Below are 17954 nucleotides of genomic sequence, written 5' to 3'. Positions count from 1 at the left end.
CTCATCTCAGGAATCCAACAGTTAAGTGCACATGAATATTCACACTCTCATTAAGTGTACCTTAACATCTGTTTTAATTAACAGCTTTTACATTGGACATTTTGTCAATTGCAGTTATTTCGTTTTCTATCATGAATGATGAACTCTCAAAAGACCAATTTGAAGTGAAAGCTAAAGTCAAGCTGGTGGCTTTTATGTTCCCCGTCTGATTCCTACACGGCAGAGGAGGAGAGTTGAAGGAAGGATCAAAGGACAGAATTTTAATGACCGGCTCGAGGTCTAGATGCGTCTGAGGCGCCACTCTCCTCCTGCGCTGCTGCTTAGCATTCTGGATGGGCTACAAGCAGATGTAATTAAGAGGTGTGTGATAGATGTGTGTCTGTGTGTGTGTGTGTGTGTGTGTGTGTGTGTGTGTGTGTGTGTGTGTGTGTGTGTGTGTGTGTGTGTGTGTGTGCACACATGTGAATGCTGGCTATCAAATGTTTGTGGAAGCAAGCCAAAAGCCAGGCGGGCTGTGAAATTGCCTACAACAGTGGGAGATGTTGGGGGTCTCTACACGGGGAATGTGACACTGAGGGGGGGGGGCAAGTTAGCTTCCCTGACACATTTCTCTCTTTTCTGTCCTTATTTCCTTACTTTCTCTTTTGTTTCTTCTTACTTTCCTTCCATCGTTAATTTAACATGTACAATATTTTTAAGGGCATTAGAAGACAAAGGACACCAGGAGGTTGTCAAGTGATTTGCAGTCTAATTACCACAGGTGGGGGAAAAAAACTGTAGCACTAAAGAAATGAACCAATGCATACTGAATAAGGGTTTTCTCATACACACTGTGCTTTTTTTTATTGGCTTTGTGAATGTTTTTCAGAGAAACTCCTTCTGGAGGGACCACAGGGATTTAAGTGTTTGCAGACCATTTACATGCACTAAAACCTGTAGAACACACAAAAAGACAGGGAATCGCCCAAAAGTAGAACAGGGCCTCTTTAAATACACTTCATAACTCTGTATACTGGGTTGACTTAATGAGACCTGCAACACTGTTTAAACGTGTCTTGAAGCAGAATTTAGATGGGTGTGCCCTCTAGTTATTGACCAGCAGCTCTTGCACATTCATCAACACGTTCCTGAGTACAAAGGGCAGCCATGAATGCCAACTACTGATCGCACCTAAACAGATCGCAGTGCAGGGAGGAAAAGAAGCACGGGCAGGAGGTTTCCAACATTCACATTTCAAGCTTTTATTGAATGCATTCAGATGTCCCAATGTCTTAAAGTCTCATACTCTGCGACTGGGTGTGAAACAGGAGCATATTTGTTTACAATATAAACTCTAAGAGACTGTGAAACTACATGAATAATAAATGGAGCAGTAGACTGTGAGGGCAGAGAGACTGTATTTAATGTTACCTGCACCTGTGAGGACAGCTGGCTCTCTAAACAGTTCTCCTGTGACACACTCTGTGTGTGTGTGTGTGTGTGTGTGTGTGTGTGTGTGTGTGTGTGTGTGTGTGTGTGTGTGTGTGTGTGTGTGTGTGTGTGTGTGTGTTATGCAGAATCTCAATTAGTTTTTCATGTGTTTTGCGGCAAAGCTTCCGCTCTCTGTAGAGTATTAATTCACATGCAGAAACGATCCACAAAAAAAAAATCAGCCTCCCTTATTCACTTACTCTGCCCGCCCATTTCCCTCCCATTGAAAACCTGATACATTATGCAGAGGATGTTCGAGGCCGATCCTGACTAATGCCTGGCTGAGCGCTGAGCGAGGTCTGGGCCCTCTCATCAGTAGCGCTGACAGAGGAATTACTCAGGCCTAAGTGGCCTGTCAGAGCGTCCTGCAGGCGGGGACAGGTAACTCTCTCTGGCCCCTCCTCACTTTCTATAGGCTCTGACCTTGAGTTGACCCGTGGGGGCCAGCTGATGCTTCGTCTGTCTGAAGGGGGGTAAAAAGCGGGTCCCCAGATGGTGGCGTTTGATCGGTAGATGGGGAAGCGGCACAGAGGGCGGGTGGGATAAACAGCCGGGACACCTGACTATGAATCAAGGCCGGCAGAACACACTGCTGAGAAATGGATCAGGCGGGAGGAAGAGAGGGGAGCAGGAGGGAGGGGGCTCCACATTCAAATCTGGAATATGACTTATTTATCACAGTTTGATTCTATCTCTGACATCAGGGACACTTCTGCTCCTCAAATCCTGTGCCAGTCAGACAGCTGAGCTTTGGACTCTTTTTCTCTCTTCTATGTCCACCACCTGCTAACTACCCGCTGAGCGTGGACGTCAGCCTTCTGCACAATAGACACAGAAGGTGGATAATGATGTCAGATCCTTCCTCAGGACGCTGCAGAGTGGAATGTGATTAAAGACTATAACACGTGTACAATGGGATTTAAAGTCAACACATCGACTCGATTTCCTGCTCTAACCTGATTACCACCAGGGTTCTTTTGTCCACACAGTCCTCCTCACACTGCTCAGGCTGTCCTGTCCCCCCCCCCCCCCGACTTGCTTTTTTAACTTCCCATACACCAACATGAAGAAGCAGCACAAACCTCTCACACACATTTCCCGTCTGTCCAGGGCATCTTGGCAGTGAGGGATATGTGTGTGTGTGTGTGTGTGTATGTGTGTGTGTGTGTGTGTGTGTGTGTGTCTGGCAGATATCCCAGGGTAATGGCATCTCCTCGGTGCCAGGGTACAAGGAACAAACGCACCATCTGTCCCCTTCCAGGCGCCCTGATGAAATCTACTTATTTATATTGATTACTGTATATCAGTTCTGTATCACTGTCAATCAGTGTTTGTGTTCCACACTCGTTGTTGCATTTATTTTATTCAGAGCAGAGCTAACATTAAGGATTGAAATGTGTTTAAATCAAACGTATTGGTAAATGAATTAAAGGTATTTTGCTTTGGTAATAGCTTGTATCCACTGTGATAAGATAATGATGGTAATATAACAGAACATGAAGTCCAGCTTTTTAAGGAACTTTCATGTGTGTTACTGCTAATTTTGTAATGTTGTATCTTTGGCTGCAGACATTAAGAGCTGGAATGTCAAACCGGAGGGGACAAACTTCTAGATGTTTAGACGATCTGCCTTTTTTTCTTTTGCAGGTTTCTTTTTATTGATATTATGCAATGTGGGTGCTCCCTTTCCTGTAGTGTGTTCTACAGGTTTTTGTGCATGTTAATGGTCTGCAAAGTCTAAAATCCCTAGCTAATACTACTGAGTAAATCTTAGCATGTTTACAGGCTGAGTTAAAATATTAAACATGGTAAGCATTACACTTATAATACACTGCCATTCTTAGCATATTATCATTCAGCTCAAAGCAGGGATGTGCCTTAATACGTCCTAAATGAGTTCCAGAACTCTCAACCTTTTCATATTGTCACTACAGCTCATGGTAAATGCAGAGACAGTGTATCTATGGGACTGGATTCTTTTTTAAAGGGATAGACTCCAGTGTCTAACCTCTGACATCGCCGACAGGCCGGAAACTGTAAAGCGCGGAAAAACATCTTGCATGAAACAAACGAATGATTTCTACAAGTCATGCTGTGATCGTATCTCTGAAATCCAAAGCCATAAATCCTAATGTTGTTCTCGCTGTAAAACAATACGATCAAACACAGCACCATCGCTGAGGCCATGTTCCCTACGTAGCATCTGATCAAACAGAGCCACGGTCTGCAGAGACCTTCAGCACTCTGACAACTTCAAATGAGTTCCAAAGCAAACACTTCCAAGATGCTGCATTCACTGTCAGACATGACATGAATGCAGCATAAAGAGTACTCCAGGCGTCTGTCTCCTTCTGTCCTCCACTCTCACTCTCAGCCTCCCGCTCCTCCCTCTCCCTCATTCAGTCAGTCCTCACTTGCTGTGATGTATCGAGGATTTAATTGCAAGTCTCAGCGATCGTTAATCATTAAGAACCCACAATCAATTAATGTGTGCGCCTGCTCTCGTCTCGCAGAGGCAGCGGTGACCTCAGGTGCTGCTTCACACCCAGGAGGGAGTTCTGTGCAGAATGGATTTCATTAGCATGGAGTAAGATGATGCTAACGACTGCTAATGGCCTTGCGCGCTCATTACCATGGAGATCACGCCTCGCAGATGCCTTTTCGCTACATTCTGCACCTCTCATAAAAACTCTTCATCGGAGCCAACGGTAAAAATCTCCTCCATTTAAGTGCTTCGTACTTTCCCTGTAATTAAAACGTGTCTTTTATCATGTGGAATATGTTGATCTCGCAGGAATGGCATCGTGTTTGATGTGCAAATACTTAGAGAGGAAAATCAAGACTTCATTTTAATGAGAGACGTGATGAATATACACTGAATTAAAGTGAGTTGAAGGTCACCATAGAAATGACAATGTTGTCACTTTTTTATTAATCTGGGGTTACATTAATAAATAAACCACGTCTGATTCTCACTCTTGAAACTTCTGTTCATGTACCTGCAGGTTTGTGATCTGGAAGGTGCCGTTCTCCATCAGGCTGATGCGACCGTCGCTCCCCAGGATCCTCTGGCCGTCCTTCTCCCATTGGATGCTGGGGATGGGGTTGCCCATGATGTGGCAGTGCAGCTGTGTGGAGGAACCGGGAGCTAAGGTGTGGTTAGCCGGTCCCTGGCGGATGATGGGTGGGACCCGGTCTGAAGGGGCTGTAGAGGACGAGAACCAGGTCAGTTAGTTTGACACACAAAGCCGGAACTGAACTCCTCTGGTGTCATCAGAGAAACCATGCTCTCACAGAATCACCACTGCGGTTAGAATACATATTCATCATGTGTGTTCCGCACGGTGTGATGGGAGTGCTGTCCTTTATATACACACAGTTCATAACCAGTTACAAAAACCCTTTTATTGATGATCATTAAGTACGTTTCCTTCAAGTTAATGTTGATACTTAGTTTATTTTAATTGAATATGTCCTGCATATATAAAATGGTTTGTCCAAAACAGGCAGGGCACTTTCCACTACACACACAAAGCTACAGGGCTGAAACAGTCCACTGTGCACTTCAGAAAAAATCTATCCAATCACAGACTAAATGGTGATATTTATTTTCCCTTACGTTTTGAACTATTTAGCATTGGTTGATTTGTTTGATGGGATTTTTTGTGGTTTTCAATTCCTGTCATTTGTCCTTAATTATAATTTCTTAAAGCCATATTCACATTAATGCTGGTATAGCTGCACCACTGGAAAAGGAGGAGTAAGCACATCTCTATTTGAAGCGCAGATACCATTAGGCATATTCACGGACAAATGGCCTATTTATTAACGGCCTGCTTTCACTTGTGTGCCTGCAGCCTCCCCAGTCCTCACACAGAGACTCATGGACATATAAGGCTGCACTCCATGTCTGTATGACTGGAAGTCTAATCCTAAATGTACACAGTGTGGTATGAAGGAGAATCATGCTCTTAATAACGTGAATGGAGCAGAGGATGTGTGTAACTACAGCTTTTGTTTCCCTCCCCAGGCAGGGACTGAGCAGAAACACACTTCACTCTCACTACTGTTTGACATTTGCCTTCAGACACGGAGCAGACCCTCATCAGTATGCTGTGCTGGTTCCGGCTGCTAACTGAAGCTAACTGAGGGTGTGTACAGGAGTTAGTGCAGGCAGAGCCGAACAAAACCCCGTCTCCACTCCCTGAATGGGAGGCATGCAGGGGGGCAGCATATGTTGGAGAGGTTATTTGCATACTAGTAGTCCCTCTTAATCACGTCACATAAGGACTTCTGCTGTTTGCACATTTAGGGTATGGTATTGGAATTTGAGATGGATGTGAAGCAAGGGTTTTTTAATTCATATTGCTGCACATGTGGATAAATTCAATGGAATGAAAAAAAAAAAACGATTAACTAGTTGGAACGATGAGCTGCAGTAGCATATGCTAATTATGGTTATTATTCTATTGATTTAAGTTTAACACAATGTCAATAATGTCCATCTTGATGTGACAGAACTGTCGATGGGAAATCAGTGAAAACATAGGACAGACAATTCACTTACACATAACCCCAAAATCTGCCTGTGTGTGTGTGTGTGTGTGTGTGTGTGTGTGTGTGTGTGTGTGTGTGTGTGTGAGTGTGTGTGTGTGTGCGTGCGTGCGTGCGTGTGCGTGTGCGTGTGTGTGTGTGCGTGTGTTTCCCCTCACCGCTCTCCACCTCCAGCAGGGCTTTAGTCAGGATGCTGCCGGCCACGCTGATTGCCTGGCAGATGTAATATCCGGAGTCTTCCACTCGGACGTCGGTGATGGTGAGCTCTCCGCTCAGAGACACGGAGAAACGCCCCGACTGAGACGGCTCCTGGATGGGGAACAGCAAGATCTGCAAGACAACATTCACAAGATTAGTCTTTGTTTTTTTAGAAAATTGATTTTGCAGATCGATATAGATGCGATGTATATTAAAGTATTTACCACTGAGTAGTTTATTTTTTACGTTTCTTCAGAATTACATAAGCGTACAGGTATTACTTTTAGTGCTTTTGTTAAGTAAGCTGGTATTGAGACAAAAGTCATGAAAGCCCCAAGCTACACACAACGGTCAATCATTCCTCCTTCAGCTTTAGTAATAACATATTTATTCATTAGTTTATATAACTGGAATTGTGCTAGAAATGCGCCCCTGTAAGCTACGAGGCTATTTTTTAAGGTATAGTCCTTGGACTTCTTTTTTTTAAAGTCACCCTAAATAAGTATTAGAATATTAAAAAAATAATAAAAAGATTAAATCTCTCAGCAGAGGTGAATGCAAGACATGCCATTTTTATGAATTGGGTGTGGCTCTCTTTAATGTCCAAGGTTAAAAGATGTGTGTTAGCTTATGTTTGGATAGAGGACATACTTTTGGACACTTGAAAATAAAGATGTGAATGCAAGGAGGATAGCTGCTACCACGGTTTGAATGGAGTGGAGAGAAAAGATAAACTTTCATTCTAACGGCCGACCTTGAAACTTTATCTCTATGTGGATGTCCCTTAAACTGAGAAATCACTACAATGTGAACTCACGGAGACGATGAGGGATGAATGGGAGAATAACAACACATACGGTGAACAGATACTAACAGTGTTCCCCTTGAAGAATCTGATTTGCTGCAAAAGAGCTGCAGCTTATTATTTGTCTCATTTCTAGTCAGAAAATGTCCTTACACTTGATATGAGACATAATAACTTAAAAGAAACAATGCAGTGAGATATAGTCTTGTTGTTAGACAATTCATCTTGAGTATCTTTTTAAGTTTAAGTTTTAAGACTCTTGAAAACATTTTTTTTGGTTCTATCTCAGGTGAAACATGTGTTGAAGCTGCTGTGGTATTTTTAAAAGATGGATCATCGTGTTTAGATGTATGGACCCACCAGACTCAGAGACAGTTTCACCCCACAGGCCATGATAATATTAAACACCTGAGCTCTGTCAAGTGCCTCCATAAGTATTCCTCTGTTGTCAACTTACAATTTATTTACAGATGTGGACGAAATTGTTAGTAACTTGAAACTGACAAAAGTAATAATAAATAAAAATGTATTGAAAAATAACACATGAGAATCAGACATTGCTTTTGAATTGTGGTTCAACAGAATTATTTAAAAAAACAAAATAATGAAACTGGCCTGGACGAAAATGATGGTGCCCCTAGAAAGTCTGAAAATAATTTGACCACAGGGTCATGTTAAACTAAAGTGTGTCCTGTAATTAGCATCACAGTGTCTTCAGACTTGTATCAGTCAGTCTGCCTATTTAAAGGGTGAACTGTAGCCTCTGTGTGGTTTAGTATCATGGTGTGTACCACACTGAACATGGAGCACAGAAAGCTACAGAGAGAGTTGTCTCAGGATATTAGAAAGAAAATTATAGACAAGCATTTTAAAGTAAAGGCTATAAGACCATTTCCAAGCAGCTTGATGTTCCTTTGACTACAGTTGCACAGATTATTCAGAAGTTTAAGGTCCGTGGGACTGTAGCCAACCTCCCTGGATGTGACCACAAGAGGAACATTTATGACAAATTGAAGAGACTGATAATACGAATGGTACCAAAGAACCCCGAACAACTTCCAAAGAGATTAGAATCGAACTCCAAGGTCAAGGTACGTCAGTGTCAGATCGCACTATCTGCTGCTGTTTGAGCCAAAGTGGACTTAATGGAAGACGGCCAAGGAGGACACCACTGTTGAAAGCAAATCATAAAAAAGTGAGACTGGAATTTGTCACAATGCATGTTGACGAGCCACAAAGCTTCGGAGAGAATGTCCTTTGGACAGAGGAGACAAAACTGGAACTTTTTGGCAAGTCACATCAGCTCTATGTTTACAGACGCAAAAATGAAGCACGCAACGAAAAGAACACTGTGAAAAGAATCTGTGCAGGGTATCATGAAATTTCAACACTATCAAGGCCTTCTGGAGCGAAATGTGCAGCCCAGTGTCAGAATGCTTGGTGTTAGTCGCAGGTCATGGGTCATCAAACAGGATAATGACCCAAAACACACAGCTAAAAACACCCAAGAATGGCTCAGAACAAAACGTTGGACTTTTTTTAAGTGGCCTTCTATGAGCCCTGATCTAAACCCTATTGAACATCTGTGGAAGGAGCTGAAACATGTAGTCTGGAGAAAGCACCCTTCAAACCTGAGACAGCTGGAGCAGTTTGTTAACGAGGAGTGGGCCAAAATACCTGTCGACAGGTGCAGAAGTCTCATTGAGTTACAAAAATCGTTTGATTAAAGTGATTCACTCAAAAGGTTGAGCAACACAATATTAACTTAAGGCCAGGCCAGTTTCATTATTCTGTTTTCTTAAATGATTCTGTTGAACCAAAATTCAAAAGCCATGTCTGATTTTCATTTGATATTTTTCAATGCATTTTTATTTATTATTACTTTTGTCAGTTTCAAGTTATTTCACTGACCATTGTGGGTTTTTCTTATTTTAATGGAAGGGTACCAACAATTTGGTCCACGTCTGTACTTGAATAATTATCACTGTAATAAACAGTATTTCATTTCATTTTACTGTACAATATTCAATTTTACATTTTCTATTTTATTTGTATTCACTTGCACATTTTTGCAACATTCTCTTGCACTTTTTAAATTTATTTTCTGTTATTTATTTCACTATTTTTATTGGTTTTATGTTTCATATATTCATGTTGCGTTGTTGGAGCAGCCTGAGACTTAAGTTTGTCCATTGCCATATCTACACTCCAGCTGCTGTGCACATGACAATAAAGCCTTTGAATATTTGAATTTAAATCACCAGCTCAGAAAACTGAAAACTCTTGAGCATTTAATTCTTATTTTGTAACCCAACACTTCCTGATTCTGGTCAAATATAGTTCACAATAAGTTTTGCCAGCTAAAACAAGATCTAATTCATTTAAATATCCCGTCTTATTTAAATAAATCTAACCAGGCAGATTGTTTCACTTATAACACGCAAAAACATCTTGTTTTTGTTATTTCTTTTGGAGCAGCTTTTCCTCTAGTGTGTGTACTATGCATTTAAAATCAAGAAAGCAAATGTTGTGTTATATTTTGACATATACAGTGGGGCAAAAAAGTATTTAGTCAGCCACCAATTGTGCAAGTTCTCCCATTTAAAAAGATGAGAGAGGCCTGTAATTTTTATCATAGGTACACTTCAACTATGAGAGACAGAATGAGAAAAAAAAATCCAGAAAATCACATTGTAGGATTTTTAATGAATTAATTGGTAAATTCCTCGGTACAATAAGTATTTGGTCACCTACAAACAAGCAAGATTTCTGGCTCTCACAGACCTGTAACTTCTTCTTTAAGAGGCTCCACTGTCCTCCACTCGTTACCTGTATTAATGGCACCTTTTTGAACTCGTTATCAGTATAAAAGACACCTGTCCACAACCTCAAACAGTCATACTCCAAACTCCACTGGCCAAGACAAAAGAGCTGTCAAAGGAGACCAGAGACAAAATTGTAGACCTGCACCAGGCTGGGAAAACTGAACCTGCAATAGGTAAGCAGCTTGGTGTGAAGAAATCAACTGTGGGAGCAATTATTAGAAAATGGAAGACATACAAGACCACTGCTAATCTCCCTCCATCTGGGGCTCCACGCAAGATCTCACCCCGTGGGGTCAAAATGATCACAAGAACGGTGAGCAAAAATCCCAGAACCACACGGTGGGACCTAGTGAATGACCTGCAGAGAGCTGGGACCAAAGTAACAGAGGCTACCATCAGTAACACACTACGCCGCCAAGGACTTAAATCCTGCAGTTCCAGACGTGTCCCCCTGCTTAAGCCAGTACATGTCCAGGCCCGTCTGAAGTTTGCTAGAGGGCATTTGGATGATCCAGAAGAGGATTGGGAGAATGTCATATGGTCAGATGAAACCAAAATAGAACTTTTTGGTAAAAACTCAACTCGTCGTGTTTGGAGGAGAAAGAATGCAGAGTTGCATCCAAAGAACACCATACCTACTGTGAAACATGGGGGTGGAAACATCATGCTTTGGGGCTGTTTTTCTGCAAAGGGACCAGGACGACTGATCCGTGTAAAGGAAAGAATGAATGGGGCCATGTATCGTGAGATTTTGAGTGAAAACCTCCTTCCATCAGCAAGGGCACTGAAGATGAAGCGTGGCTGGGTCTTTCAGCATGACAATGATCCCAAACACACCGCCAGGGCAACGAAGGACTGGCTTCGTAAGAAGCATTTCAAGGTCCTGGAGTGGCCTAGCAAGTCTCCAGATCTCAACCCCATAGAAAATCTTTGGAGGGAGTTGAAAGTCCGTGTTGCCCAGCGACAGCCCCAAAACATCACTGCTTTAGAGGAGATCTGCATGGAGGAATGGGCCAAAATACCAGCAACAGTGTGTGAAAACCTTGTGAAGACTTACAGAAAACGTTTGACCTCTGTCATTGCCAACAAAGGGTATATAACAAAGTATTGAGATGAACTTTTGTTATTGACCAAATACTTATTTTCCACAATCATTTGAAAATAAATTCTTTAAAAATCCTACAATGTGATTTCCTGGATTTTTTTTTCTCATTGTGTCTCTCATAGTTGAGGTATACCTATGATAAAAATTACAGGCCTCTCTCATCTTTTTAAATGGGAGAACTTGCACAATTGGTGGCTGACTAAATACTTTTTTGCCCCACTGTACATCAAGCTGTCTTTATTCAGAGCAGTGTATTTTATCCCGGATCTCCTTTTTCTTTTCCATGTGTAAATAAACATGTATTTCTGGTTTTCCACTCAAAGGCATGGAGCTAACATTCCATACATGCAGCCCACGTACTTCCTCTCTTCCTCTTCCTCAGTGCTTCCTCCTCTTTATCTTTCTCCTCCACACTTGTTCTCCCACACACATTCTGCAGGCCTTCCAATCGCACTCCCCCCCTAATCTGTACCTGGGAGCCATGCTACAGGCACCCCCGCACTCCCATCAGGCCTTTCAGTGCATTCCAACAGACTGCACTGCTTATCACACACTCGCCTTTCTCACACTCATACTTACATCATACGCATGAACAAACCCACACACACACACACACACACACACACACACACACACACACACACACAGTTTGGTGAGTAATACCCTGTGTGGATGATGGGAAAATGAGGTGCGTATGAGAGTGTGGTTGTGTGTGTGAGTCAGCCTGGCACTAAACTAAAAAAAGGATAGCGGTGAAAGATATGAAAGAGAGAAGAGATGCAGTTCTCTGTGAAAGAGCGGGGCGTGGATAAAACTAGACTAAACCTGCTTCATATCTGTCCTAGCTACTGTTTTTATTATAGCATATTAATATCATTGTTTTGTGATACTTTTATGCTAACCAAATTCAGATGTATCTGGTTTGAAGGACTTGGGTTTGAACCTGTAGCAAATAAGTTAGTCATATAAAGTCATATAAATGTTCCTTACTGTCAGGAATCTGAGTTTTGACGAACAATACCGTTTCTATTTCTGAACATTGTTATGAATTCTGGGTCAGTGATGACATTCCACTCTTCCAGCGTATTATCATGATAGAAATATTGTGTTAATAGTTTGTTAATTCATTTTTCTTTTAAAATGGATCTGAACTGTTTTGTCCTACGCTGCACACTTTATAAACTGCTTTCACGTGGTGGTTACTTAGACATATTTGCCCCCAGAGGGACATCTGAATAGGATAGGAGTGTGAGAGAAACATAGAATAATATTATATTCACCATGACACACACAGCAGTTTAGAATATGATTATGTGGTTAATCGCATTCCCTTAGTAGCAGTCAGCGTTTTCAGGCAGATAAACAGTGACATTTTCACAGAGCACTTTTTAACTGGGAACACTCTTATCTCCAAGAAAAATGGAAAACTGAACTTTCATTTTTGAGAGACGGCCTGCTTTGTGAGGGAGAAAAAAGGACCTCCTTTTTTCTCCGTACCTGAGGATTTGGATCCATTTTGTTTCATTGACATTATTTTTCTTCTCATATGACTTATTTTATTTGTTTGTTTTATGTATGCTTTTCTTGTTTGTTTTTCCATTGTTGGATTTTGGCGAAGGTGGTTTTTTATTTTTATGATTTTGTTTTGAAATTATAATGTGTGTCTGTCTTCCTATGCATCGTGTCAAACTCCCCCCAAGGTTCATTACATTAACTTCACTGTGATAAACACAACTACCACCCTGTAATATAATCCATTAAAGTAAAACATATATTATAGGCATGCTGTATGCCTGTGTGTTGAGCTCTGTGAGGAGAAGGCGTCTCACCTGGCTGCCTTCTTTCTGCCAGAACACGGCGGGCGGAGGGTTTCCTTTGGTGCCGCAGAGGAAGGTTACGGTGCGACCTGGAGCTGTGATCTGGTCCCGGGGCCGAACCACGATCTGAGGGGGCACTGCAACACATATAACAGACAGAAATTATTCTCAGGTCATGATAAAATCAATAAATTAGCATATAGTAATATTATTATTAACACTGTCACACAGTTGTGTGCTATGGCTGTGAATGATTAGTTACAAAACATAAAAGAGTTTAATTGTGGCAAACAATCAGCACTGATCCAAACAGATACATTTTTTTAAAATGACGTCGAACAAGCCTCCAAACAGAAATAAATACACTGCAATAACTACATTTTAAGCTTCTCCTTTACTATAAAATGAGTACTGTTGGAGAACAAATTAAAGATATAGCAAAATAAAGACACCGTGTGAAGATGATAGAAGACACAAGATATAAAGAGACAGACGGAGTGATGAGGGAACAGGACTGGTAAGAGAAACCCCGTTTTATTTGGAAATTGCTGCATCGCAGACTTTTTTTTTATATAGAAGTAAGGCTGTTTCTAGAGGCTGGGGCTACGTCACAGATCATCTATATTTACTTGGATAGGTTTTGAATGAAGGGACCCACTGAAGATGCTCATTTTGTGGGTCACCTTTATGATCCCAGGCAGCAGCTAATCAGATGTCTTTGAGCATAGATAGAGGGCAGGTGGGGAGGTCTCTCACACACACACACACACACACACACACACACACACACACACACACACACACACACACACACACACACACACACACACACACACACACACACACACACACACACACACACACACACACACACACACACACACACACACACACACACACACACACACACACACACACACACACACACAGGCTCCTTTGATTTATGTTGTAAGTGACAGGCCTTCATCCAGGGGGGGTGGGGCTGAATGCATAATGAGGCCCTCCACCAGTCCTAATTGATTTCTCATCTTCCCACCTGATCTCCGGCTTCTCTTTCATTCTCCGTCTCAATTGGCATTCAGAGAAACTAAAGACAGACAAAACCAGAGAGGTGGAAGACCCTCCCAAACTATAGAAATACACGGAAAAGGGACAGGTGTCATGTTGTGCTGGGATCAAATCCTTCAATGGATCCACCAAAAGCAATTATAGTTAATAATGCTCGATAAGCTCAGAAGAGAACAATTCTCTTACAGGCTATGACATTCATTGATTCTTAAAAGGCAGAGAAAGTGAATTAAGATCAAAAGTAAAGGGTTAAATTAAAAAAAGTGAGACGTTTTTTTCTATGATATGATATAATCAATTTTATTTTAAAAATACCTTTTTATAAATGTCCCAATATTTTTAATTGAATACTTCAATATGCTTTTTATGTCACTTTTAATTAAATTGCTGCCACTTTTTTTTTGGCATGATTGTGTACCATAAGTCTTTATTTTAATTTTATTTCTAACATGTGCTTTTCTTTTTTATTATTGCATGCCTTTTTTACTTGCTATGCACCATATACACTTCTTAATATATCTGACCTCGTACTTTTAAAGAAACTGTGTTTTGTGTTATTTTGTATGACTGTTCTTTTATCTATGCCTTTTCATGTGTATATATATATATATGTTGGGTGTATAGGAGTGTATGTATATACATACTATTTATATATTGTATATACTTATACTTAAACTTTTTTTTTTTAATACCTCGGGACAGTAGGTAACTGTATTTTGAACTTTCTGTCTGTACACATGAATGGAAAAATTGACAATAAAGTTGACTTGAAAAAAATAAAAAGCTTAGACTAATAAAGGAATTCTGGTTCTGAAACCTTGGAGCTCGGTCTGGTTTGAGGATCCCTGACTGCCCTGCCTCCTGTGATCATTCACAGAAGATGAGGAACCAGCTTCTTTTCATGACCTGCAAACACATTTTACTCCCTTGTTTTGGGAAGCATGCAGCTTGAGAATACTTCAACTGACGGCCCCTCTACACAGTGGGGGGGGGGGGGGGATGGGGGGAGGCTCCATGTGTCAGCCTCAGGATAATTCACAGCTAAGGGTTCCAGGGGCCTAGATGGGCAAGGTCATGTTCTGGGATCAAAAAGGCAGCCCCCCAGTAACTCTAAAGGTCAAACATGTTTCGGATGTGAACCGCAGAGTGCATTATGGGACAGCGTCACTTTGACTTCCCGGCTACCTCAAGGGTCTTCCTGTCTGATGCAAGGCCTGAAATATGAAAGAAATGCAGAGTAATACACACTTCTTATGTAAGGCGACTCAAATGTGCTGAACCCGGAGGACAGCTGACACCGTGCCAGGCTGTTTGACAAACACGTCAACACCTGAACATGTTCCTTCACCAGACACACCGCCACACTTTGACCCAAATACAGCGACAGCCCGGAACATTCACGATATTAAAATGCCATTTCTGCCGCGCTGCGCAGCCCCGTCTGGAGAATAACACTGTTTGATTTGAGGAGGCAGGCTGGCACACCGCCCGAGGCTGTAATAAATAATTAGCAATAATGGGTGCACTCCGCGCGACACTGAGCTTTAGATTTAGGGCAGGGGAGGAACATTAGCATCCTCACATGGGAGGGGAACAGGGAGATGGATTGTAGCAGAGCATGACAACAATGGCTCCATGTCATTGATGCTTTTTGCACTTTGTGTACAGCCATTTAATATTCCGGGCTGCTATGCACTTAGAAGAGAGAGAAAGACTGTCACTGCTCATCAAACACCACGGCACCTTCATTTTCCAGTTTTCTGAAATATATAACCGGGTCTGTGGAAATAATGGCACATAAACTGATAACAGCGGGAGGCCGTCTCAGGGAGGTAAAATGTCTAAATTGAGAATGAAACACTTGAGATAAGAGTTTAGAGGAGCCTGGAGATTCATTTCATGTGCTGGATATTGCCGGAGCTGAGACCACATAACAAGGGCGGCTGTGGCTCAGTCAGTAGGGACTTGGTCTTGGGTCGCCGGTTCACGTCCCGATCGGACCAAAAAAAATATGGAGTGAGCAGGTAGCTGGAGAGGTGCCAGTTCTCCTCCTAGGCCACTGCCGAGGTGCCCTTGAGCAAGGCACCTAACCTCTATCTGCTCCCTTGGCGCCGGGTACCTGGCTGCCTCTCTGCTCTGCCACCTCTCCTCTGCATGTGGTTGTGTGTGCATGTATTTCCTCTGTGTTTGTGCATGTATATCCTCTGTATGTGTAATGTGTGTCAACACAACAGAGTAGAGAAAGCAATTTCCCTGTAAGGGATTAATAAAAGTATGTCTTCTTCTGTCTTCTAACATGCCAAGAGGAAGCAGAAATAAACAAGGAGTTAAATTTACACAACCTTACGATAAGAACAGACTGAAGGAGGAGAGTCTGGAGTGTGAAGTGCTCGCTCTCTGTGAAGGCTTGAGAGTGCTCTCTTAAATCCTGCAAAGATTAAGACATAGGGCTGGACTTACTTTTTGAATAAGCTATTTATGATTTGTTTTGAGGGTAAGGTTGTAACAGGTGGTGAGGGTTGGAATAATTGATTGTGGTACAGCAGCAACTTGACAGAAAGACCTGTCAGACTAAATGGTGTTTCTGACATCCAACAGGAGAATGAAGGCAGGCAGAGGAGGGATTGTTATGATGAGGTCTTAACAACACCTATGGAGAAGCCTGCAGATGTTATGAGGCAAACAGCAAGAAACAGAACTGTGAAATGCTAGAAGACCCAGAAATGATATTCAGATGGCCTATCTGTGTTGCATCGGATCATCTATGGGACTTTATCATGCTGAGTGACTCCATCCCAGAAAATGGGAATCATGGTCATATTTAAAGGGGCCCTACTGTCTCTCCTGGGACATGTCTCTGTGCTTTAATGTTCAAAAAGCTCTTTATGTTTCTCATACTGCCTGTGCTGCAGCACCTCTTTTCACCCTCTGTCTGAAACCAGAGCCCAGTCTGCTCTGATTGGTTAGCTGGCCGGCTGTATTGTGATTGGTTAGAGACACCCGCCTTTAAGCTTATTACGTACAATGTGTTGGAGAGCTGGCCAATAGAAATGTGAGTGTTACATAGTGATCTCACTATGATCAAGAAGTAAACAAAGGAGCTCAATGGAGGCGTTTCAGGCTGGTTGTGGGAGATAAACTCCCTCTGGAGGGAACACAGGGATTTTAGCCTTTGTAGACCATTTACATGCACAGAAACCGATAGAACGCAAACCCAAAAAGTCACACCACATGCTCTAGCTGAGTGTTATTCCAGGAAGTAGTGTTCCGTACATACTGCCGCCCTAAAAAAATATGTTTTGTTTTCTTTAGGTTTTTTTTGTAAAAGGAGAGTAACAGTGTGGATACCCTATCCCTACACACACTATCGTTGAAAGTGATGGAGGGTTTTGAAAGGTTGTTTGATGTTGAAGTTCTTGCCTTGGCTGATCCCAGCTTTAGGAGCGTAATTAATGTTAGTCTCATTCAACACGGCAGACACATGTTTGGACGGCTCAGCCCCCCCCACACACTGAGCTGCACTAAAACGGATCACAGTGCGATCTGCTGCTGTTATATGAACACACTGCTGTGTGGTGTTCAGCAAAGGCAGACAAAGTGCTTACAAGCAAAGCATCTTACCTCCACCCCCACCCCCTAAACACGCTCTCGACATGTGATTTTCACCAACATACTGAAGCTATCACACATGGGGGAACACACACACACACACACACACACACACACACACACACACACACAGCAGGAGTTCCTCTGGGACCTGTATGTGACAGGCAGCTGTCACAGTCCCACGCTGACGCAGACTGCCTGTTACACACACACACACACACACACACACACACACACACACACACACACACACACACACACACACACACACACACACACACACACACACACACACACACACACACACACACACACACACACACACACACACACACAAATAAGATGGGATGAAATGGAATACTCACAGGATGGGCCGACTGAGATAGAGTGATGCAGAAAGGGGTGGAAAAGAAGAAAGATGAGTGAGTATGCGATGATGGGATCATTGACAGGCTGAATGTAAAGTCCCTCAGAGTGAGTGGATTGCAGGCTCTGATATCTAA

At 42.2% G+C, this 17954-nt stretch overlaps 1 protein-coding gene across 1 annotated transcript in view; it reads right to left on the bottom strand.

Moving 5' to 3' along the window:
- robo3 (roundabout, axon guidance receptor, homolog 3 (Drosophila)) overlaps positions 1–17954 on the bottom strand; it is an 87648-nt gene that overhangs the window by 24825 nt on the left and 44869 nt on the right. Inside the window, exons 7-9 of the mRNA XM_063896185.1 lie at positions 12787–12911; positions 6183–6354; positions 4470–4675 (exon numbers count right to left, since the gene is read on the bottom strand). Coding sequence (XP_063752255.1) covers positions 4470–4675; positions 6183–6354; positions 12787–12911 — 503 coding nt within the window. The remainder of the gene's footprint in view (positions 1–4469; positions 4676–6182; positions 6355–12786; positions 12912–17954) is intronic.

Source organism: Eleginops maclovinus, chromosome 11, assembly GCF_036324505.1.
Source record: "Eleginops maclovinus isolate JMC-PN-2008 ecotype Puerto Natales chromosome 11, JC_Emac_rtc_rv5, whole genome shotgun sequence".
In the NCBI taxonomy this organism is placed as follows: Eukaryota; Metazoa; Chordata; class Actinopteri; order Perciformes; family Eleginopidae; genus Eleginops; species Eleginops maclovinus.
The sequence above is the reverse complement of the archived record's forward strand: the minus strand, read 5'-3'. Positions and strand labels throughout refer to the sequence as shown.